The 26,492-nt window shown below is 37.5% G+C and overlaps 1 protein-coding gene across 3 annotated transcripts in view; it reads left to right on the plus strand.

The window, feature by feature from the left end:
- The window catches only part of LOC145990265 (multiple inositol polyphosphate phosphatase 1-like), a 47,017-nt gene that overhangs the window by 13,433 nt on the left and 7,092 nt on the right, over positions 1-26,492 (plus strand). The window contains exons 1-6 of one of the 3 annotated variants that reach the window (XM_083125943.1): positions 10,801-10,838; positions 12,559-12,696; positions 14,830-15,008; positions 15,760-15,870; positions 19,802-19,949; positions 23,212-23,312. In XM_083125943.1, coding sequence (XP_082982069.1) covers positions 10,820-10,838; positions 12,559-12,696; positions 14,830-15,008; positions 15,760-15,870; positions 19,802-19,949; positions 23,212-23,312 — 696 coding nt within the window. In that variant the 5' untranslated portion in view covers positions 10,801-10,819. The other 2 variants (XM_083125942.1, XM_083125940.1) reach the window with 2 other exon arrangements.

The following is a 26,492-nucleotide window of genomic DNA, read 5'->3' on the forward strand; positions in this document are numbered from 1 at the left end:
GGGTAATCGGGATTTTGTCCACCTGTTCAAGCTGCTTCAGTGCCCACCCAGCGTCGTATAAAGTGGGTACCTGGAGGATACTCTGGGGAAGGGGAGGGGGTAAGGCGGCCAGGGGCGTGGTGCTGATCACATCATTCCCACCTTCGGCCTGATGAAGAAAGCGTGGGGCCCTAACTCCACTAACTCCACACCCCCTATACGCCTTCATGGCTTGGTGCAAAGCACAAGGTAGAACTTTGCATTTTAATTTACTATACATCCCAATTTTGTCGTAACAAAACTTCCCAATCTCTACGTGGGCTTTCTTCCAAGTTCCGTAGGGATGTGAATAGGCTCCAATATTTCTTGGCACAATTCATACATGTTATATTTCCTTATAAGAACAACAGCCGATATATATTTTGTGCCTTTTTTTGGCGGGGAGGTATAATCCAAACATGTGAGGTGATCCTTTTCCCACTACTCACTCCATTCTCAGAAATAAATCTTAATTCCAAACACTGAAAATGCAGCACTTTCTACATCTTAGCATGCAAATATCTACATAGTAGCAAAGTAATGTGTGGAAAGAGAAAAATTAACGACTTGTAATGGCAGTCTGGAAATCTTTTAGTTTATTTTTTTTCAATTTGAAATGACATTCATAACATTCATTAACAATCCCAATATTGACAAAAGAATAGCTTAGGCGTTCTGCTACTTTCAATTCTTCATTATCGTAGTCACCGTAACTTTCTCTCTCTCTCTCCCTCTCTCTTCCCCCCCCCCCCTCTCTCTCTCTCTCATCCTTCCCGATGGCGCTGTAGTAGAGGAGTCGCCTTGTAATCAAGGAGTCCCCGGTTCGATACCCGGTGGAGACACAGTGGTTAGGATCCCACTTTAAACTGTAGATGCAGTCTCGATTAGCCTTTGTGTGCATAAAGTGGACTTAAAATACCAAATGAAAATAAAAATCAAAATCACCGTAACTCTCTACAAAGCCAGAGGATCCATTTTTGAAACCTGTTGAGGCTTAGATGTAGCATTGCATTCGTATCATTGCCCATCATCTTCGTCGTCGCGATTATCGCAAGAGGTAAAAATGCGACACAAAATAACCCAAACAGAAGCTTGGAATCAATCTGAATATTGGTTACGTTGGATACGTGGTAGAATTGTTTTAAATATCACTTCCTGTGATGTAATAGGGTTTTTGATTAAGGACCATTTGTATAATGCATATCGTTGTTGCGAACAATAAGTAGTTTTACGTTCACCACACTCTTCGGTTGTTTAGAAATCGTAAGGAAGAACGATCTCTAAATTTCCGCTTTCACATGTCAATGAAACTTTAAAATAAGTTCTGTGTAGGTCACAAAAGAGATTTACATATTGTTATGATATCTTTTAAACACCACGAAATCTAATTCCAATAGAATACGATACTACTCCTTACGTTCCTGTAAATGTTCACCATTAGTCTGGCGAAAGAAAGTAACTAAGATTTCCGTGTTTCCTTGAGGAAAGATAAGGCGCCTGCTTGTAGTAAGCAAGCACTAACTGCTTCGATCAGTGACCTTCACTTCCAGAGTGACTCACAGCTGGCCTGCGCTCGTTCCAGTGTGCGTATAAAACAGGTATTTTATTTCGTTCGTTCCAATCCACAGTTATATCAAGCTAACATTCTAATATTTTCGTAAAATATGTAGTAAACAAATTGTATACATTATGGTCTTCCAGAGTTTTGTTGCCTGCTATTTACACACGGGAGATGGGGGTGTTGTAAACATTTCTGAACCCAAAGGTCGAGCACAAAGGAAAAGTCGTGTAAGCATTGGAGGTAATAACAAGGTAATAGAAGTTGAAGGAAATGCTGGAATAAATTATATCAGAAATTGAGTAAAAACAGTTTTCATCACACATAGGGCTATCAGATCACTCTTCAGCGGAAAGTAGGACAAATTGTCTCAAAATGTTGGACACGAACGCATTTGCAGTAAATATAATAGGTTACTAGGACATCTTAGCATATAACGAGAATATGACACATCTTCAGATGAAAAATTAATGTTGAAGTGAACGGTTGAGTTCAAAATTCCTCAACTGCTAAATAATAGCACGGCTGTATGTGATTTCAACTTGTGTATGTAAGACAGAACGTTTTTCGTCGATGTGGGTCCAGGAAGAGAAAACAATCCATGAATTCGGGAAGGAAAAAATTCACAATTTCGTAAACAAAGTCTGGAAGTTCTTGTTTATTAATATGTAAAAAAACTAGTATACACTGGGAAAAAACAGAATTGTGTGCCTTCTTTCTCCAATAAGGAGAATAATTACTTGTTACTTCGAACAAAATACCGACACTTATATCGATAAAACTTCACAAAGTAAGCATTTTTATACATATATCCGGACTTTTCCGGATCTAGAAAATCGTGAAGTAATTTCTGAGCTGGGATTGTAATTGTTTTTCCGAACATCCAGTAGCAACCATGTACACTCTTTGATTTAAGCATACTTCTCCAAGGAACCACGTTATCTTAGACTCCCCTCAGTTTTTCTATCTAATTTGAAGTTACGTGATGCCCAAAATACGTATAAGACATTTGAGATTTCTTTCAAATTCCTTCCAGAGGCCAGACATAAATATAAAATGTAGGACACGTCCGGAAATAATGATTCTTATAAGTATTTTTATTTTCTTATTTAGCGTCGTTTTTCTTCCACCTCTTGCTAATCGCGACGACGAGGATGAGTGATATAATTAAATTGATGAAGGGGCACTCACAAAGAACACCCATACGCACGACGGGATTCGAACCCAGGACATCAGACATCGTAGCGCACTGTGCTAACCACTCTGTCACGGACGGAATTCTTATAGCCCTAATCGTTCCTCATGCATTTTTCCTAGCTTTAACTACACACGAAACATAAAGAACAATCTAAATAAACAGGTGCCAGTTCACACTCTAACCGTAAAAAAACATATGCATGTGAAAATGCAAAATAATATTTATTTTTAGGTAGTTGTGATTTATTATTGTATATTAAAGAAATATATTAGTGATAAAATGACGGAACTAGAGGAACATCTCCAATGAAACACTCATGCCATAAGGATATTTTTATTTCTTGCCGAACAAGGTTCCGAGTTCGAGTTCCGACCAAAATGGGTTCATTGTGTATGTTCATTCATGTCTTTAATGTAATCATAAATCGTCGTCATGAATAATTTAACTTCAGAGGAAGAAAACTGAGGTAATTACTAATAAAAACAATAACAAAACAAATTTGATCTTAAAGCCCTGGATTTGCGCTACATATTCCATCACGGGGATCATAGGCGTGCGCCCATGGGGCCAGGGGGAGGGCAAATGCACCCCTAATCATGGACGTCTGCAGATTTTTTCCACGAAGAGACAAGCAAGGTATTTTTCCATGGGGCATATTACCCCGATAATAGTGTTGCATTATCGCATTCCTGCATCCTCATTATAATAATTAATGTAAATTATTATGACTGAAATCAAATTATACATGTGAAAACGTACTTTTTGGTTGACATTCGTTTTCTAAGGGGAAGATGTGGCAATCCTTGCCTCCCTTCCAGACATCTATGCCCTATATTATTATATTTTCATCTAGAAATTTAGGATAGATGAATCCTATCGCCGTTATTAAACTATATTATACTCTTAAAGAAAATTAATTATTTTAAAGCCGATGAAAGTTCAAGGCAACTACGGGGGAAGGGGGTGCAGTGGCGAAACCACAGCCCCCCACAACCTTGAACGGAAATCAATTTTAGGGGGCAAACATGGAAGTAAAGGAAAGCAAGAGTAGCAGAATCTAAGAGTAGCAGGACAAAAGAATACTCAAGATGGATTTTGTTTTCACGTCTTTCTTGCATTATTTCTTCCAGACTGCCAAGAGCACCTGCGGGGGGGGGGGGGGACAGAGCTGCAATTGCCCCCTTGATTTCAAATTTTATACAAATATAAATACCTTTTGTAAAATGTTCTTGCTTGCTTCGCTCGCAATGTCTGCTTTTCTTGCAGTCTAGTCAAGTTCAGAGCAGTAGCTAGGGGTCGGCGGGAGTTAACCCTGGACGCCAAACGATATAAATGAAAAAAAAAAAAAAATGTAAAAGAGAATAATATGGCGCTCCATGATATTTTCCCCCGTATTAAATAGACATTGTTTTCATTTTGCAAAAATTTGGATCTGAAAATTTATTGGTCGCTTCGCTCGCAATTTGTTTTCTGTAATGCATTTTATATTACCGAGGAGAGAAGTACTGCTGCTAAAAGGTTTTCTCTTAAGTGCATGAACAATTGTTGGGAGGAAAAGGAACGCGCAGATTTGAGAGACAATTTATATGATTTTTACTGTTGGTATATATGTGTGTGTGTGTGTGTGTGTGTGTGTGTGTGTGTGTGTGTGTGTGTGTTGTGTATATATATATATATATATATATATATATATATATATATATATATATATATATATATATATATGTATTTATATGTGTGTGTGGGGCGGGGGGAGGGGTGTATATATAAACGCACCCATCAATGCAATAAAATTTAAACAAGTGAGATGAAATTACGTTATTCTTTTCCGGCCTGAAATATCATCAAGGCTATCCCCCCCCCCCTAATCAGAGGGTCTACGCACGACTATGACGGGGACTGACACTTTACGTAGGTGTAGACACGCTTCGTACAATTTGATGATATCGCGATTACGTAATGGATGTGCAGCCACTTAACTGAAGCCCCCAAAATTCACATTTTATTACTAAATTCTAAATTAGCATAATATCACATAGTTTAACTATTCATAATATGCGCCGCTTTGGTGCACTTTGTGGATTGTGCATTAATCAACATCAGGTTAATCGGGCCAGGCAAAGTGGAGGGAAAATGACAATGAAGCACAACGAGGGGGCCCTTGGTTCCCGATTAATGAAACTTTTTCGACATGCAACTGAGTCGCTGCGTGAAATCGCTGATAATGTCATTTATTAATTTCTTAATTTTGCTTATTTTATATTGCATTTCTAGACTTGGCGTCAACAAAGGCGATGAGGATGATTAACGAAGTTATGAAAAGGATGATAGGACATGATGATCCATGTCTTACACAAAATTCTAAGTTGGGACTAATGAATATCGATTCGTCTTATCATTTGTCAAGACGTTGTTTTTAACTCCAATCTTTTTCAAGGACTTCTGGGTTGACAGCATGTGTGTTGCGCGATGATGATTCGACGAAAACCACCATTTCAGTGAACTTTCTTGACAATGACTCTAATATCAATAAAGAGAACATTTTCTTACGAATAGCTGTTGTTAAGAAACCAATTCCTGAAACTTTTTCTGGTGGTCTCACGGCACCCAGCTGTTATTTGTTATGGCTGGGCTTGGGGGTATGACTCACGCTGCTGTCAATACTCAATCATTCCCGAGAATCCAGGTCCGCCAGGCAAACCCAAGCGACAATTTTGTTATTTGGGTTGCTTAGACAACAGGCTTTAAGATGTTACGATATCGTAGGTCTCGTGGCCCAAGAACTACTTTCCATGACTGTACAGTGGTCGCGAAGATATTAACGAACATTCTAGACAGTGGACCACGTCCTGTTATCGTCATACTTTCGTTAATAATACGGGAGAAAAAATACGCGTGGAATGTTCTTGGCAACTAAATTTTGTGCATGAATTAGGTTCATTATTATTATCATCATCATCATTTCATTTAAAGATATACACACTGAAGCATTTGTATTTTGGATATTTACTGTCTCTTTTTTCTGCTTTAAACTAATCGCGGCGATAATGATAATGATGAAACGACAAGGGGAACCCCACAAAACTTTCTTAGTGCCGTCGACATGAGTGTAAGGAAACTTTCAAACCAATGGGACAAGCGACACGGAATGTTCACACTGTCACACTAGTGACACACACTTCCAGACTGTAAAATAACATTCATTGCACATGACAGTCCAAACAGCAAACGACACGTTCATATGGCGTATTCGCGTGCTACTTGTTACTTCGGTCGGAAAGCTCCTTAAAGGAAGGGTGCTGAGACCGAAGCGACGCGCTACAGGGGGAGTTCCCAACTAAGTTACAAGCGACATGGTGCCTTCAGTCTATTAGCAAGCGTTGCTTGCGAACAACAGATAGGCGACACGATAAACCGCACATTACAACAACAGATCTAGGCGACACGATAAGCCACACATGTCGCTTTGTCGCTTGTGCGTCGCTCAAACTGTGCCATTTCCTCAATAGCTTGCAACATGTTGCCGTGGTTTGTTGTTCGCGCATACGCAATGCAATGAGTGTCTTGCTTTAGTGAGATTGCGCACCAAAGCGACAAGCGGCACGCGACACTTATCGCTTGAGGATTTCACCAACCGAACGCTGGCCTGTGCTTCCCGTCATGCCGCTACGATGTGAAATGTTGCTCTTGATTGGCTCCTTTCCAAGCAACATGTGTCGCTTCGGTGTGAAAGTTGCCTTGGACCGAATGACCCGTGTCGCTTTGGTGTGAAATCCTCGTATCGTTTGTCGCGTGTCGCTTTGGTGTAAAATCTCCTTGAGGAAACGGTGCAGTCAGAGCTTTTGTCCCTACGGTTCGAAAGGCTGCATTGATTTCCGACTGCTCGCTTTCAAGCGACACTTGTGGTTTGTCGCCTCGGTATGAAATATCTCTCAGGATACTAATTATTTATATTCTAATAACTAGGGAACGGAACTTTATGTGCTAAAAAACTCAGAAATATTTATTTTTTATGTGTCATAAATGTTGAAAATATGTGATAAAAACAGGAAAATATGTGACAAAAATGAAAAACATTTGGTAACAAAAACAAAATATTACATGCATTTTAAACACCTAAAATCAGTTTCTAAATGCTTACCTCTTAGCGAGCTATTTTTTGGAAGAGTTGCAGTGAATCACCATAGTTTTCTCCAAATTCTCCATTGTAAATCTGTGGCGATTATCTCTAAACAGCATCTTATATTGTGAGAAAGATCGCTCCACGTCACAAGAAACAATTCTTGCATATTTGAAGCACGAAATGTCACTAACGCTGAAGTTTTCCAAAGCTTCTTCTTCCTCTACTTCACCTTCCAAAACACGTGCAATTTGGCACAAAGTTTGAAAACCTTGGTTTTTCCCAAAAATTTCCGTACATTTAGACATTAGCACTTGTGAGTTAGATCCAGTGAGTTCTTCCAGTTTCGTTTCTACTATACGGACTTCACCCACGGAAGCTGCCAAAGTGTTCGCGGACGATTCAAGCTTTCGTATGGAATTAGAGAGAAAGGATAGGTTTGTTGAGATGTATGTCAATTCGACTTTTAAGGAGGGATCCTTCAACAGTTCTTGCAGAATTTCTATAGACGATGCGTCTTCTTTGTCGAGATCGTTTACAACAGATACAAAATTTTCAAAGTTCTGGGCATAATATACAGCTGCATCCAACCAAGTGCCCCACCGCGTAACTACAGGTGTAGGGGGAAGGGGAACCTCAGGACATTTTTGTTTAAAAATGTCTATTCTTCTAGGCGACTTGATAAAAACTTTCTTCCCATTTGAAACCAGTTTATCGACGTTGGGATAAAGAGCTCTTATCTTTTCACATATTCTATGCAACGCATGAGCCACACATGTAACGTGCACCATTTTGGGGTAGCTAACGGCAAGGCCTACTGCAGCTTTTTTCATGTAAGCTGCAGCATCTGTCACTAGGAGAAGAACATTGTCAAATTTTATGCCTTCCGGCCACAATAGCTGCATTGCTTCGTTAAAAAGCCTTGCTATCGTTACATGTGTAGCCCCAGCTAGCTCTCTACACACTAGCAAATAATTTATCGTTGAGACATTTACGTCTTTATGTAGCACTTCCACAATCACATTTCCCACTTTTCTACCGGTGGAGTCTGTAGTTTCGTCAATACATACCCAAATATTTTGATTCGCACATTGTGAGCGAATATGTTGTAAGGTTTGCTCGTAACACCTGTGCAGATACGTTTTTCGCAACGTTGATTCGTCAGGCGGTTCGAAGTTCGTATATTTCGAGAGAAAGTTTCGTAAATCAGGGTTCTTTAATTTGAACAGTGGAATATCTGCGGACACAAAAGCTCTGCACAAGTTCATTGAAAACGCGGACAATTTCGACGGTTCCCCAGAAGTAGATGGAGTTTGTTGCCCGATAAGTGCCTGTCTGCCGCTCAAACGTGAAGAAGCAACAACATGCTTGTTGCTACCTAAATGCTGCGTAATTTGCGAACGTTGGTCAGCTGCGATAGATTTACCACACGGTTGGCAAAATAACACTTTGCCATCAGTTGAAAACACATCCTTATATTCTTTACAGAACTGTTGCAAACGAGATGAAACACTTGCCTTAACTTTTGGCATATCGTACGAGAAAACACCTACTGCTGCACAAGCACCGAATCAGAACATGACAAAAGCAGAAACACTCTCGAAGCTCTGCATTACGTTGTGCGTTTGCCTCATCTGGGTAATATTTTCCCCCAGTAGGATCGTAGACGAGGCGCCAAAAGTCTGCCAGCGAGCTTGTTCAAAGACAAAACAAACCTAGCACTCTCGATATGAAAGAGGTGCGGATAATAAACATTTTTCCTTGGAGGATTTCGAGGTAGCTGAAGTCAATGAGCGATTTTATGTATGTAAAATAAAAATTCGCAAAATATGTATTTACATACGGAAAACTGGAAAATATGTGTTTTTATGTAAAATAAAATTTGCTGAGTTGACATATAAGGCTATGATCAGAATTTTGGCAAAAACGAGGGTCTCTGTCTTATCGCAGAAAAAACATTTATTTACCTAAACTTCCGTTCCCTACTAATAACATAGAAAAATAAACTCTAATACACAGTCCAAGACCTGACGTCCGGAATCACTTTGCGATGTTTCTTCTTGTGTTACGCATGCTATTTATTTATTAATTTTATTTTACTTTTCTTTCCAAATTAATGCCATTTCGTGACTGCAAATCACTCCACAAATATAACTGTTTCCATCAATTCACTTACCGCCTTTCTAGAGAAACAAATCTACACAATATATTCCAAAAACTAACTAAGCCGCATTACTTTCATAACATAATTAGCACCTGGGTCGATCGCACTGCCATCTACTTGTCATCGTCTCGGGGAACCAGTTTCTTGGGTCGTTTTCCACACTACGTTATTCAAGGCGCTGTACCTAAGGTTTTGGCCGCTCTTCTTCCTATATTCCTTGCTCTTCTCCATCCAGATACGGTAGGCACTGCTCGTTCGCGGTCAGAAATTTGTAAGGCAAAATTCAGAAGGCTTACAGCTTTCCAGAAGCAGAAGGCGGGAGATCCCATATGCCGCTGAAGTGTTGCAATCTAACAAACAGGATCTCGAATACTGGTGTCGACCCGATTTGAACTTTGAAATTGTTTACGAATTTTTTTGCCAGATAATTACATACATTTTACTAGAACTAATGAAGTGTAAGCCCGGCTTATGCGGCTTACATGGACGCTCCGCGCCTGGGTAGTAGCAAACCACACTCCAGGTGCAGTCTGGTTTCTGGCGAATTGATGCCTCGAAAGAAGCCAGAAACATCTTCCCATGATTATATAATCATCTGTGTGTGTGTGCATCAAAGGCATTTTGGTCCTGTGCATTATTTTTTCGTGAAGGAGGCATATAGCATAGCGATCGATATCTGCCTTTCAATAGAAAGCTATTGTATCCGTCCACCTACGTAAATTTTGAGGAACATTCCGAGCAGCTTGTTTGTTAATTACATTGTTTCTGCAATTAGTATTACATCACATTTTACGTGTTATTACAAGCAAATTCGATTTAGCAACTTTTTTTATGTTAAGTTTTAGCTAGTTTTTGTTACTGTACTTGGCAACACTGGGACGCGCGAAACTTAATATGATCATGGGTCCGTGGAAGAAGTGCAAGTTTATTATGGATCTTAGGTCTGTTACTGTATGTTTCCCACTTTTTTGCACTATTATTCAGCTTTTCTTCTTGTTTATTTCGGTTGCTGTTAAAATATATCTCCATTTATATAAATAAAAATACGTACCTTCGTGATTAATTTCATCCCAGTTCAATCAATAAATGCAATAGGCAAATTCCTATTGACAGCATTACATTTTTAAAACTTTTAATTTTAGCCATGTATTTTAAAAATTTACATTAACTTTGGTAAAGGTACTGTATTGATTTGTATTTCGATTGCTTGGCTGGTATAATTTAACAATACAGGGAATTTCTCCAATTTGTTTGAATTTTCGGTTACTTACTAATTTGGGTCTCCTAATCACGAATCTGCACTTAAAATTTGGCGCTCACGTATAAATTTGGCGCTTATTTGGGGCAGGTGAATCCGGCCACTTTCTAACATGCCCTTAACAGGGAGTCTATAGATATAGGCGGGGCCGCGATAGCGGTTGGGGGCGGTAGGTCGATTACCCCAGGGGCGGAGCCCGGAACCGGCGGGAAATTCGGAAATCGAGGGTGTGGAAATAAGAACTTAATTTCGATTATTTTGCTATTTCCACGTGTGAGCGCCAAATTTTGACTGCAGATTCGTGATTAGGGGGCCAAAATTAGTGAGTATGCCGAATTTCAAACAAAATGGAGAAATTCCCTGTATTGTAAAATCGCTCCGTGTTGCAACCTTCTTCATCGAAAAATACCTACTTTCGTGTTACTGATTTTGTATTTTTTTCAGGTTCGAAAACCCCACGAACCATGCACAGATAGCCCCACGAACCATTCACGGATAGCCCCATGAACCATGCACGGCAAGGTTAGGTTAAGTTCATTTAGGCTAGGCAGACATAGTTAAAATTGCCATCATCAAACGCATGCAACATTTGATTCACGTAGTGGAAGGACATAGAGGCAACAGCTTTCGTGCATTGGAGAGACATTAATCTTCAAAAATACATGATTTACCGGCAAAATAAATTAACCAATGGGAAAAACACTTCCACGACCTTTCAAAAGTGTACGGAAAGTCAGTTCGGTAAGTACTTTCTCCTGTAAAATTGAAGAAATACGTTTTGCGGATACGAAAATTTTACTAATTCATTACTTTTCTTGAAAATTAATTCTCAGATGCACAATAGCCTTTGGCGCATACACCTTCGTACATCATCATGTGTCGTGCTTGTGTTTTGTTGATGTTCATTGGAATGCAGTGTTTCCAAACTTCTGTGTTTCCAACAAAAAATACAAACATGACGTGTCGTGGATGCGTGGTAAAATTCATACCAGGAGCCCCACAAACCATTGATGGATAGCCCCAAAAACCATTCCCGGATAGCCCCACAAACCATTTCCGGCAAGGTTAGGTGAGGTTAGGCAAGTATAGTTAAAATTATGTTCGTAAAACAAAGTGAAGCCCCACAAACCATTGACAGATATCCCCAAAAACCATTCACGAATAGCCCCACGAACCATTACAATTTTCTTCGTAAAACAATGCGAAAAAGTTTTTAAAAAAATTAGATTACACCAGCCTTGTTCACAGGTATTTCTTCGGTTCCGAAGGTTGAAATACTGCATAACGAATGAAAATCGACAAAACACATGCACGATGCGCGATTATCAAGGAAGGTGTAGGCACCATACTGTGTCGTACGGAAGCGAGACAATGCATAAAGAAGTACTCGTAATGTGAAAAATTGCAATTACTTTGATCAAAAAAACGTGAATACACCTTAAAGAAAGTTCCGAGAAAGCAGATACGTAAGTATGAGTGTTTAAAATGATGAAACAAGGAAGTTACGCATGTTTATGGATAGTAAATTTTTACCGTCGGAAACTCTCCATCTTTAGAATATTGATAAAAACATGTTTGCTCATCCCAAAAAAACTAAAAAGAACTCTGGAAAAAAAATATTAGGGTGGACACATGTATCATGGAACCATTAGATAATTTTGGAGTGATTTTACTATACCGGACACTTTCCCAATTTCTTTCATATTTTGCGTACTCAATAACTTAGGCCTCCTAATCACGAATGTGCAGTTAAAATTTAGCACTCACGTGTAGAACTTGCAAAATAAGCGGGTCCGTGATCGCAACAGACACCCTCGATTTCTCAAGAAAACCGATGTTTATCACAAGATTTTTGTATTTAGAATACCTAAATAACGAAATATATATTCCTGATATTACTATGACCCCAAATTTTAACTATTTTAGCCTAACCTAAGTGGCCTAACTGTGCATGGTTTGTGGGGCTATCCGTGAATGGTTTGTAGGGCTACCTGTGCATGGTTCGTGGGGCTACCCGTGCATCGTTCGAGGGTCCTAAGGCTAATTGACAAGGTTATTTTACAACTTCTACCCGTGAGCGCCATATTTTAACTGCAGATTCGTGATTAGGAGGTCTAAATTATTGAGTATGCGAAATATGGAAGAAATTGGGGAAGTGCCTGGTATTGTAAAATCATACCATAATTTTTATGACAGCAAATAAAAATGATCTTCCCTTCTAAACAATTATTCTTGTTTTCAGCTTCAAGTTGTCACCCTGCCCAATTCTGGTTCTTAAGTCGGCATGGAACTCGCTATCCAGAGGAAGAAGACATTCCTGTCTTCAACGAAATATTACCTCCTCTTCGGGATTCTATTCTTACTAATCACAACGAACACCGTAAGTAGCTTATAATTTGTACTTTATGATTTTATGAGCATAATTATGGGTCATTCCAGTATTATGTGTGTGGCATTTTATGCACAAAAATGTAAGGTTATAGACATGAGATTGGATTAAGATATTCATAATGAACTGGTTTCATAGAATTACGAAGTTCTTTGTGGGATCTACTAACAAATGTAAAAAGCTTGAGTATGATGACGTAGCCTGAATGCATGAAAAGCAGTAACAAAACTGTGTACGTGTGTTATGCTTTAAACGTTTTACAAAGTTTGACTTCATTTATTTGTGAAGGATATAGAGTGCAGGTGCTTATATTTTTTGTTGGTGAAATATGCAAATTGTATGCATTCACAAACATTTAAACCTTAAGGCAATTAAAAACAATAATAATTTTCTGATTGATTCATTTTGGTATTTACATTCCACTTTTCATGGAATTGGTAGATACAATATGGGACTCCTTGTATGAGATAACGATAGGATATATATTTTTTCTTGAGCTGAAAGTAGTGAAAACAAACAATTACAAATAGATTTTTACCTTTATTTCTGAAGTTCTACTTTACTTCGTATTGATTCTTGTCACATCACAAGATAAAGATAAATAAGTAATAATATTAATACACAAGATAGAAATTGGGCCTGAGGAACCATAACTGACTGACAAATATTTTCATCCAGGCTAGGCCGATACATAAAATGCTGTAGAACTGTAATGGTCGAAATAATAATATTGTGAATATGATTGTACAACTGCATTTGATTACTAATTATTTGGGTTGGACCAATATGTAAATTTAACTGATACTGACAAAGTACCAATAAAAAATTACGGATACTCTCTGATAACCAATATTCTATGAAACTTATAAATTTGCAAGTGTTCTGTGAAGAACCTTAACTCTGTGTAGGTCGCGCACGATCTCTAGTTGCGGGTGTGTGGTTTTAATGTTGCCATTTATCAATGATTGTTTTGTGAACACCCTCCCTCTGTCTAGCTGAGTTTCTGACCTTCCTCCTTTACTCCACAGTTTTGTTTTCAGTGTTAGTCAGATCTTTGAGCCACTAGAAGGGGAAATTTTTCATGGAAGCCCTGGTTTTTGAGTCCATGCGCGACTAACGGTTTACCTCATCTTTAGTGAAAACCCAGTCTGCCATTCAGTGCGCAACTAACGAAAAGTACCTTTTTTGTTTATTTGTGTATGATTTCTATTAAACTTTGATTGATATTTGTGCAATACAGATGGTGTAATAGGATGGACAAAAGGCAATTAGAGTAAATAAGACAGTTATTCTTGCAAATTCCAAGGGAAAGTGACTCAATTGATGGACAGGTTGATTCAGATGACCATTGAGATCCATCAACCTAACAATTGTAAAAGTGCTGTGAGACATGAAAAAATAATTTCAATTACCAGTTATTTAATTTGCAAGAGAAACTTTTTTCCAATTGCCTCCCTGATGCCAGAGTTGTAATGTCTGCACCTTGTAATCAAGGGGCCCTGAGTTCGATATCCGGTGGAGGCACATAGTGGTTCGGATCCAACTTTAAACTGTAGGGCCTAGTCTTGATTAACCTTTAAAGTGCATAAAGTTGACTTAAACAAAAACTCATTTTCCAATTTTATGATTGCACACGCAATGCTGAAATTTTCATTTTGCTGAATATGACTCCTGTGTGTGTATTTATTAATTAACTAAAATGTACATTTCATAGTTTCATTCAATCTCAGTTGTTTGCAAAAAAAAAAAAGATTTAATTGTAATAATTGAGGTTTTAGGGATTTAGACCTGTAATTGAACATATTTTAAGAACCTGGTCTCTGTCACTAGGTCTAATAAATGACATCATTTTTCTCGCATGCCCTACAAAGGGTTAATAGATGAATGCAAGAGGCTTTACTTGAGAAAATACTACATGTGCCATGTAGTTTACAAAACCAGGGAATACGAATTACACCTTTACATGTATAAAAAATTGTAAAGTGGCAGAATTTTGCACAATTTTAATATTACAGTATTAAGGCCTGCATGTTATTTCCCAGAAGCAAATGGGATTGACCTGACAACTTTGTATCTTCGCAAAATTGAGAACTTGAAGCTATAAAGTGATTTACTTTATTGCAGATGGACAACTGTGTGAAGCTGATTTGCTTAATTTGAAAGCATGGAAACTGAACATAGATGATGGAGTCAATGCTGATATTACGCCCAGTGGCCAGGAAGAACTGTTCCATTTGGCAACTCGTTACAAAGGAAGATTCCCATCTTTGCTTGGAAGAGAATATGATGAAAGTCTTTATACTGTGAGTTTCATGATCTACCAGTTCATATTACAATACAAACAAAATGCACCATAAATATTCATAAATTATATTTTTTATTCGTAATTTATTAAAAATGGAATGGAATATATTTTCTAAGAAAAGAATTATGCCATTTTTACACATAATGAACACCTCCAATTTTGCATCCTGCCTCCGTGGTGATGTGGGTAGCACTGCATGCTAAGATGCTAGGGGTCCTGGGTTCGAATCCCATTCTGGGCTTGCATGTTCTTTGTGTGTCCTTTCATCATATTATCCTCATCTTCGCGATTAGCCAAAAGTGGCAAAAATGCGAAGTAAAATAAACCAAATCAATTCTGTAGCTCAAGGCACATTGGCAGCCCAATGTATTGAAATTCCAATATACAATCTAGCCACCAAAGGCTCCAGATTCAAGTCCAAGTCTGTTTCTTCTCTATCTTTCTCTCTCTCTCACACAGAGATATGCTTGGTTATTTTGTTATGTGTTGTTTGCATTTTATTATGTTATTTTCATTTCATTGTTGATATGTGATATAAAATGGATTCATTATTTCTCAAATAAAGAAAATGTAGGTAATGAATGACATACTTAAACGTGCCTTGTGTGTTAAAAGAGATGAAATCAGACATGTGTTATACATATGTATAACTCATAAAAAATAGTAAGTCAAAACACAATTATCACTGAAACTTGAATATGGATCAGAAATTTTGTATTTGTTATGATATATTTTTTTTTCATTTACAGTTTGTTGTTACAAAGAAGAAAAGAACAAAGCAGAGTGCTGAGGCTTTTAGTAGTGGTCTGTTTGGTGACTCTATAAAGCCAGCAATAACTGAAAACAACACGTTTCTCAAGGTATGTTGTTTGCTGTGTGCTTTTTGTGTTTACTCCTTCAAATGTTATTGTTATTCTCCATTCACTGCGATATTTCAGTTAATGTAACAAAACCACGTGGCTTTGAGAAATAGCTCCATTCCCGTGTGTAAGTTCTGGTGTTATTTTACTCAAGAATATATTGGTTGTACCTGTACATCTCAATAAAAGGTCACACAACTTCAATACATTTACTACGTTGAGTGTATGGCTTCATCACATACAATATTTATTTATTTATATATTCCTATTTTCAAGATTCCTGCACATCTGGTATTGGAATAACCATTACAGGGTGGCTACTCATCGGGAATTCCTTGAATTCTGGGAATTATGCATGAATTAGTGGCTCCGGGAGTTATTTGTGAATTTTTCTCTTTAGACGTGAAAAATTGCAACTTTTATTAATCCAAATCCCATTGAATTTATACATATTTATTAATGCCCTGAGGCAAGTTTTTCGCAGTTTAGCTATTATTTTTATCAAGGAAGGAAAAGAAAAGAGAGCTGTCAGGAAAATAGGACATAATTCTCTGAATCCGTTTACTTTGTTAGTGTCCTTTGCTGAACAATCTATCCGACAGATGGAAGATTATTGCAAGACAAGATATCTTGAAGTTGATTAGGTAAATTTGGGTTTGAAATTCTTATACATTTAACAATTTTTCATAGGTTAATATATCCCGTAACATTTGTGACTTGTGTTTGTAGATGTATTTCGAGTCTGAGTATGTGAAATGGCAAATGTAAGCTCCTCACCTTAAATTGAATATTTTAAATATATATATATATATATATATATATATATATATATATATATATATATATATATATATACACACACACACACACACACACATATATATACATACATACAGAGTGTGACCACGAGGAGCATTGTCATTTTGAAAGAAGCTAAAAAAAGTTAATTTTTCAAAATCAATTTTATTGAATGAATGTAACTTGGTTGTGGGGATATGCCATTTACCTTACGTACCAAAAATCACATCAAAAAAGCTAAACATAGTTAATTTTTCAAAAATGAAGACTAAATGCTCGTTGAGCCGCTACCACTGAGTCACCGTTTCTAACATACGCGTCGTATGTGAACATGCGGTGTTCGACTGACCACTGTTCCATTGCTACTGAATACCAAGGTTAGACTGAAATGGCCATCCCTGCGAAGGGTGAAATACCGCACACCCACCCCTCCACCACTCCCCTTCAGCGAGTACCATCCAATCAGAAATAACAATGCTCCTCGTGGTCACCCGTTATATACCATTTAATTGAATGGAATTAGAATTTTTGGATACATTGGAATCGCACAGTCCCTGTATATTGTGAATTTATTTGTCTGTATTTGTGTGTGGGTAGTGAGAGGCAATAATGCGTAAGGTTGAAGTAGAGAAACCATCTTCTTGAATTTTTGGAAAGTTTGCCTTGAAAACCGGAAATTATACGTGAATTTTATCATTGTCCTAGAATGGCCACCCTGCAATAGTATTTCTCAGAAGTTTGTGTTTTTGCTTCTTGGGTGGCCACAATTAAAGTTGCCCTACTCAGAGCACTCTGGAGCCTGTTTGAAACAACAGATTGAAGTGAAACTTCGTATAGAGGCTAAGGAGACTATGGGGAAGGGAATGCTGGTGAAACAAATAGTTCAAATTTTCACCACCAGATCAAAATGTGGCGCTAAAATCTGGTGCGTGATGAACAACATCCGGGAAAACGCTTGGATTAGAATAGAATGGTTTTTATTTAAGTACGAGTGTTTCGGCCTCATGGGCCGTTCTTACAACCAACCCTTGTCAGAGATACAATAAATGAATAAAAACAAAGAAAGAGAAAAGAACATAATGATCATGTTAATACAATAAAAATAAAGTAAAGATTATACAATGATAAAGTAATACATTGAATTGATTTGTATGTATACTGTGGAGTAAAGATAAGTAGGAAGTCATTATTAGTGCATTTGGGGGGGAGGTGATTGATTGACCATTGACCACACTGCCTTACTCTTCCAAAGGGTCATTCACGTTTACAGGGTACATATTGAACACTGTTGTACTGACAAACTCAAATTACTGGTTGTTGGTGTTACTTCAGTGCCACATTTCAACCTGGTGGTAAAAGTTTGAACTATTTTTCCATCAGAAATTGCTTCGACCAGTCTCCAGATGGCCACCCAGTACATTGACTTTGTTCTTACAGCAGAGAATAGAAGTACTTTTGTGGTGAATATGATCATTTAGCTACAGCACCATAATAAGAAAGGACATTTTTTATTGAAAGACGAGTTCCACTTGCAGCATGACATTTAAAAAATTTGAACAACTTGTTACTGCCCCAATAAACATAATTATTATTCTTAATATTAAGTGTCTGTTTTAATCTCTTCACACCAGTTTCTCTAAATGTTAATTCAAGACTGCATCACTGTGCATAGTTTCTGTGAACATTTTTTTTATGGTAAACCTTTAGTTTTGATTTATTATATCCTATGTTTTTTAAATTTTTATATTTGTAAAAATTGTCTCTAATCTAATCTGCCAGCCCATCATTCATTTACTCAATTTTAAAGTACTGAATATCAGTTGCTTTTTTTTATGAGTGTGTGTCCATTTAATGTAATTTTTACAATAAAAGAACAAACATCAAAATTCTTGTACAACTGGACAAAAATCAGGCATGTAGCAACACCACTACCCCCCCCCCCCCCCTTAAACTCCGACAACTGGAGGCGAGGAGTCTTGGTTTCCTGAAGTTTGTTCTTTGGCCTGTCGGGCTTTATTCAGAAGTATTCTTTATTGATGTTGTGGAACTGTATAAAATTATTTTGTAATTGTGGAGGGTGAAAAGTGCCAAATACTTTGATTGTCTTATGAAAGAAAAGATATGTGCCCATTTAGAAGAACCCATGAATGGTGGACCAATTATTGTTACGAAAAATTGTAATAGTGCAGTGCTGCACTTCTGTATTTGAAATTGAAACTGGATAAATCATAAGTTTATTAACTCTATTATTATGTAACAAAATTTATAATTTGCACTTTTGAGGTAAATTGAGACATTGCAATGCAATAAAAGATAATGAGGAAAAGAAATATTCAACATTAACCTGTGATCAGCTGAACACGAGACTTAGAAGTTTTGTTATTACACACCTGATGATGACTGATAGAAACAAACAAAATATTATACAAAAATCAAATATTGTGTGCGAGAAATTCAAGTAAAGCACAGCAAGCATTATCTCGGATAGTATGTGAGCTTGTGTCAAGTTTACCATAACTTGCATGTACAGCGGAACCTCAATTTTACGTTTTTCAGGGGACCAAGCTGAAGAGATTTGAAATGTAAGAAAATGTAAAATTGAGGAAAATTTTATTGCTTTTTGCTATGTTGGGACCAAGATTGAATGTATAATGAGGAAAATGTAAAATGGGGCTCCACTGTAGTAACAATCAGTCCATCTAATGTCTCTTCCAAAGAGACATTAAATGGACTAAAAGGAGAGATGATGTCTTCTAAAGTCCTTTCATCTTCTCTATTTTGTCCAACCCTCGTATATACATTTTTTTTTAAATAGCTCACATTACAATGTTCATATGCCTTCAATATCTTCAAAGTAACTTGACACAGCATGCTTGGTGGCAGCTTGTTTGTCATATTCTTCGCTAAATGAGATTTTAGCTTGCACGGCAAACTTGCTGCACGTGTGATGCATGGAAACTAGTTCACTTGATTCAAGGTTGCCACAAGCTTATAACATGCAGAAACAAGCTCCAAGCAAGCTTCTTCACTTGACATAACAAGCACGTTTCAACTTCGAAGCAAGTCGAATGTACTACCTGGGATAATATATTTGTTATTTACAATAAAGTGTTGTTTTTTTCTGTACTTTCAGTATTACAAGGAATGTGATTCTTATGTAAGACAAGACGAAGATCCAAACAGTAAAATAGAATACACATTATTCTTGGAAGGCGTGTTGATGCAATCTGTACTGCATAACATCAGCATAAGATTAGGTTTTCAGGAAGATCTTTCTTATGGTAAGTCATCCCTTCAATTTTTCATTATGCCATAAATAATCCTCAAATCAAAAAGTTTTGGATTTCATTCCCAATAGATGACCATTTCAATGGTTCAGATTATATTTTAAACTGTAGGTCTAGTCTTGATTAGCTTATTTGATTTCAGTAACATTGAGGTAGGGGAAAAAATAATTGGGAGTTAGAGTAGATGCGAATATTTTGTGAGGATAGTCACATTTAGAGTCATGGTGTCCCAGTCGGAAGGGCATCCAACTGTAATACATAAGACCTGGCAGCTCTGAAATTCATCCACCTCTAATAAATGTCTTCCAAGGTGACGATAAAGGTAGCCAGAGTGTGGTGCTGGCCACAGAACCTCCAAACAAATGGCCCAGGTCATGATTATGTGGAGCCCTACCTCTACATTCCCCTGGGAACTTAGCTCACCTACCAGTTACATTTAATATACCCCCAGATACTCTACTAAGAATGCAGTTTGTGGTAAAATTTTGTATTTTTGTTATTTAGCGTCACTTTGTGCCACTTTTGGCTAATCGCAACAATGAGGACAAGTGATGATATGAAATTAATGAAGGGACACTCACAGAGAAAACCTGTGTAATAGCCTGGATTCAAACCTGGGTCCCTTGCCGTTGTAGCATGCTGTGCTAACCTCTCTGCCATGGAGGTTGACTATTTGTTGAAAATATTTATTTAATTACCAAGTTTATCTTATTTTGTGTGTGTATACGTTGGTAGGGGGAGGCATGTGGGCATTGTCAGTTGGGGAGGTTCGACTGAGTCAGACAACTATGCTGGAAATTTGCATAATTTTTTTCCAATGAAAAACAATGAAGCTTTTTATTTTGATCATTGACTCAGAATGTTCTGTTAATTAATAAATACACTTCAGAATAATCAAGGAACTGCTCAGCAAAGAAGAGAAAACCCCCGGAAAATATGCGAACTAAAATCCACCCCCACTTGTTTCTGTCATGGTGAACGGCAGCAGACGAGAATCTGGGGGAAATCCTTCCTTTCCTCTGCTCTCAAATGGCATGCTGTTGCCATGTTGCGTCACAACTGTTCTCTGACAGAAAACGCGGCGTTCAGGGTGGCGTGGTCAGTGATTGAAGAAGAATGGATAGCGTTTGTGACGATTCCTGATTAAATAATTAATAACAATAAAATCCATTGTCATGGTTGTGATTCTTACTATGCGATAGTAAATATTACCATCTAAGAAACAGATTTTATCTTCAATTTAATTATTAATTATAATTTTATCCTTAGAGACAGTGGCGGCGATTGGGGGGAAAAGGCCAGAGGCGCTAACTTAAGATAAATTTGGGGGGCAAGGTTCGCATAAACAATATTTATGTAAATAAATAACCCATCAAATATACACACACACACACACAGCTTACATTTTTAAAAGAAAGAATGATTTGAAGATGTTTTCTCAGGCAATCAGCTAGGTGATTTCCGGATAGGCTTTCGAGAGCTAATGTCACTCTCATCTTCAGGGATTGAAGTGAATCCCTTAAGATGTGAGTGACATTAGCTCTCGAAAGCTCGGAAGCCTATCCGGAAATCACCTGGCTGATTGCCCGAGAAATCCTCTTCAACATTCGCGGCCAGGAAATCTTCAAGAATTATTAAAGAATGATTTGTTTTGTAAAGTTACTATTTACAGTGGAGTGCAACGCAAATCCGACTCATCACTAACATTCACCTGACTGTCATTATCGCACAGTTTGTCAACCTCAATGGCACTTCCACTCTCGTCTAAATCCGAACCATTCTCATCTGAATCCGAATCCTCACCCATCATATGACTCATTCTCCGAGCAGTCTTCGATTACCAACTTGTCAACTTCTACTTCAATAATTCCATCCTGGACCCAATATTCCTCTTGTTTCCCCTTTACTTTTTCGAAAGACCTTTACCATTCTTCTTTGGGAAAGTTCTGAAAGTCTTCCAGTACTCTGCCCAAATTACGATCCACATTTTGTGATGCAATACGACCCTTTACGATACCCCAAACATACTCAATAGGGTTTAGATCACAATGATAAGGTGGAAGATGAACTACTGTGTGGCCGTTTTCTGCTGCAAGAGTGTCGACCCGATATTGCGGGGGCTTTTTGTTGGTTTTGATTAGCTGATATAATTCAGCCTTTCGAAGGTTATCTGAAAATTCAATTGAATTCTCTTTATGAAAGTTTCTGACATTCGAACTGCACCCGCTGCATGCTTTGTAGCATGATTGACTGGAAACATGTAACATCCTTCTCTTGCTTCGTTGTCAAGAAATTTAACAACATTCGAAATCACCTCTCGGCTCTCACTACGTACGGTTTTGCCCTTCATTTCGGTACAAACAACATACACAACAGACACACCCAAACTCAATGACCTTTCGTCCATGTAAGTTTGGCAACATTGAGAGGGTGTCAGAAGTCGAGCAGTCCTTGCTACCTTCCACCCCACCCAACCCTCGAACAAACAAGTTGCTTACAGGACAGCAGCGCCAGAGAGACTTTCTCATCTTTGCTGAGCAGTACTGTGCTGAGCAGTACATGTACAGCCAAATAAATGGTTATATGAGTTTCCAAAATTACAAAATGAAATTTTTATTTCCTCCTTAACTTTCAAAGATTTGTCTACTTACAGAAGAGGCGCGAAAAAGTTACTAAAATAGAATAATTATGAATTTCGGTATATTGACAGTATGATAACTAGGGAAAGCCAGTGGTGCAAGATATTCATTCAAGTAGGAGTCTTTCCCCAAAGATATAATAATAATAATAATATATTATCAATTATTATTATTATTTTATTCTTATTATACTTATTATTATTTACTATTCAATTACATATTGCTGGCCGGCCTGACCTTCTCGACAAAAATTTCGGGCAACGTTCAAGCTCCTGCGTATCCTGTCCTTCTCTGCTGTCCTCTCGTTTTGTAATCTAAATGTCTGAATGTGCAGATTGTTTCATAAGGCAAAACCCATTACAGTCATTTGGTTATGTACATTAATTAAGGTTAGTGAGTTATTTAGGTTGTCCATGGAACATTCCTAATTTTATATTGGATCAGTAGAATTCAGCTATTGGTATCAGTTAATTTTATATTAAGATTTCATTGCTATTTGCAAAAATTTCATGCTGGTGCATCTGTAGTAACTATTGTGTTTGAAATACTCCAAAATTATGGGAATTTTATAACCTGTAAAGATTTAGGAAGAAGCTTAATGTTGTGTTCTTTTACAGACACTGTAAAAGTGATATATGACATGTGCAGATACAATAAAGCCTGGGATATGAACTTAGTTTCTCCATGGTGTGGAGCTTTTGTCGAGGAAGAATTTTTGGTATGTCATGAATTTTTGGAATACAGTTACTAACTGCAGGTGGTTTGAAATTTTTTAGATTTACACTGTCTTGCTTTGAAGTCATGATTTGTTCTTCAGTACAGATTTATTAATTCTGTGATCAACTAAGTTGAACTGCACTCAAGCACCTCTCAAAACCTCAATTAAATTAATTGCCAGACTGCAACTGGGTTGAAAGCCTCTAGCCAGAGTCCTTGAAACAAATTTGTGTTGATTAATAACACTTCATAATTTTAAAAATATTTTTTCTCTTTACCAAAGCTGTGCTTTTCCACATGAAATGTGTGAAGATTAATGCTGAGGGCCAATATCTACCTACTGACTGCCAAGAGGTGTGCATTCATCCAACAGTTATGGGGTGATGTATGGTCAGCAGGACAAACCTGAACACCTTGTAATCAAGGGATCCCGGGTTTGATACCTGGTGATGGCACATTGCACAATGGTTCGGATCAAACTTTAAACTGTAGGTTCAGTCCCAATTAGCCTATCTATGCATAAAGTGGCCATGAAACAACAATTCAAATTCAAGAAAATGATGAACCTCCAGTCATTGTTGTAGATTTCCATGACCGGGTTATGCTACTCATTCGTAGCTCCCCAATTTCCTCATGAAGGTGGGTGGCCACAGGTTCCATACACTTTCTGAAATCTCCGGAGAAAAGTTGTTTAGTTACTCCCAGGAGACTCGAACCAGTGTGTGTCCTGTAGCCCGAGCACAAAGCCTGATGCTTTAGAGTGCATAGCAATGGTGTGGGAAGGGGATTTCAATTATTATTATGATTATTACTTAAAATGTGCTTTTGTTGAATTTATTATTATTGTTCATAAATATTGCTTACTTTTGGCATTATAGTTTACGCTAAGTCATTCAACCACCTGTTTTTCTTGGAGAAGTTAGTGTTAAGTCTGAAGGGATAAACAGATACACTTTTTTTGTGTCTAAAAAGAAGGGGGAGGGTGTTCAGTTTCAGGGATCCAATTTCTAATATATGAATATTGTCCAAAAATGACACATCGTAATCAATATTATTTCAATTTTTAAACCAATTACAATATTCAATTTCTTATTTCCAAATTTTGATCATAGAGGATACATTCATTGATGTAGTTTTGGCAAGTTTAGTGTGTTAATGTGTTTTTGAAGCTCTGTTTACTTGTAGTGATATCCAATCTTTTAGCTTGATTCCTTCTTATAAATGTGTGAAAGCTTATCTGTTTTAGGGTAAAAGGTATAAAGATAATTATAATAAACTGAATTTTTTCCAGTTAGAAGCTGTTAAATATCAGCATTAGAATCAGTTCCCCCCAAAAATTCGGCAGATACATCATAATTAGTAAATTTCTTGTCTTGTCATGGCCCTGTTTAGCATGGATAAAGTTCGTACACCATGCCATTACATTTGTGATGTAATTGCAACGACTAAGATTTTCAACAAATAATAGTTATGGATCACATGGTGAAGTTGGCAATATAATATGTAATTGGTGTAATTATGTGATATTGTAGTGCTATCATTTGTGTATAAGACAATTTAGGTATATAACTTTGTTCCCAGAATTTGTGTAGTAATTGTCAAAGTAATATGCAAGGTGCATTCAATAAATAACCGGAAAAGTAGTATAAAAAATCTAAAATACGACCGTGATTGTTATATGTTTGTTATTTTGTGAAGGCATCTGTAAGCTATTCATAGCTGGGGCTGGCACACCTGCCTCGCACATGGGATGCTGGGAAACAATTACATAATTACAGGAGTGTTCCAACTGGAGCAGCAAAGTGTTGTGAGATTTGTGTTGAGTGAAGGCATGAAACCAATAGAAATTCATCGCCACATGACAGTTCAGTATGGTGACAACTGTATGAGTCAATCACAAGTGTACGAGTGGGCTGAGAAGTTCAAACAGGGTATAACTAGTGTTGAAGATTCCCCGTGCCCAGGTTGCTCTGTCACTGCAGTCACGGAAAGCGACATTGCTCAAGTGGAGGACTTGATATGGGAGAACCGGCGTATAAATGTCAGTGAAATTACTTCACAGACGGAAATAAGTGTAGGATCAGCCCACCATATCAGTCATTACATACTGAGGTTCAGAAAAGTGTGTGCATGGAGCTTTTGCACCTATATGAAGCTGACTGTGAGACATTTCTTCCATTGTATTGTCACTGGAGATGATAGTTGTAGTAGAGGAAATATACGGTTTCGCCTGGAAATAATTGAAACACAAATGTTTTTTGTACCAGATTGTGCAGAATGGTATAGTGAATAATATATTAAAAATCTGCCATCCAAATGTTTGGGGAAAATCTGCCATCTTGGAAAATGGCGGCAAAAATTCAATTTAAAAAAATAATATCTCGAAAATGGTGCATTGTACACAAAAACTGAAGATAACCAAATTGAAAGAACAGAAAATTTGCTAAATTATGGGTTTTGTTTCATAGAGATACCATAAATATTAATTGAATTAGAAAGATTCAAATGTTTTCCTTAATTTTTAGAATTAGCGTAAAAGTTGGTCCAAAAAAAGCCATAGCCAGAGGAACAAGGGCTCATTTCATAGTTTATGCAACACTCTTCACGCTACTTAAAGAAACAAAGTGCATTGCAAATGAACATATTTCTAACATACGTTCAACAAATCGTTGGCCTGCTAAATTCAGAAGTAGACTGTAATGTAAGTTCAACCTCTGAAGTGCTGAAAAATCATTATCTACATTTGGTTCAACGCTGAAAGATAACAGGACACTGCTGCTCTGTGGCTGCAATACATTATTAATATGCTCGATATTCATCAGAATTTCATTAAAGCCAAGCATATTGGGAAGTGGGGTTTACATCATGAATCAGTTACGCAAATGTTCTCCTTTTGCTGCATCAGGGGAAAACACCTGTGCTACAAGTGCACATCTGTATGTAGAGGAAATGATAAAATTTAACATGTTAACACTAGGTATCTGCAATTCTGCAATGGACTCTAAGGAAAAGTGACCGGTTTAGAACAGTATTTTACCATATCATATTAGTTCAATGTATTGACAGTGACGGTGATTAGGGATGGGGGGCAAGGGAGCAGTCCCCCCTTAACATATTTTTTGTCCCCGCACTATGGTCTCTTAATGCTAAGCTTTGTCTACCAGTGGATTTGACCCAAAAT

This window comes from Lepisma saccharinum, chromosome 7 (assembly GCF_977018435.1).
Source record: "Lepisma saccharinum chromosome 7, izLepSacc3.1, whole genome shotgun sequence".
Taxonomy (NCBI): domain Eukaryota; kingdom Metazoa; phylum Arthropoda; class Insecta; order Zygentoma; family Lepismatidae; genus Lepisma; species Lepisma saccharinum.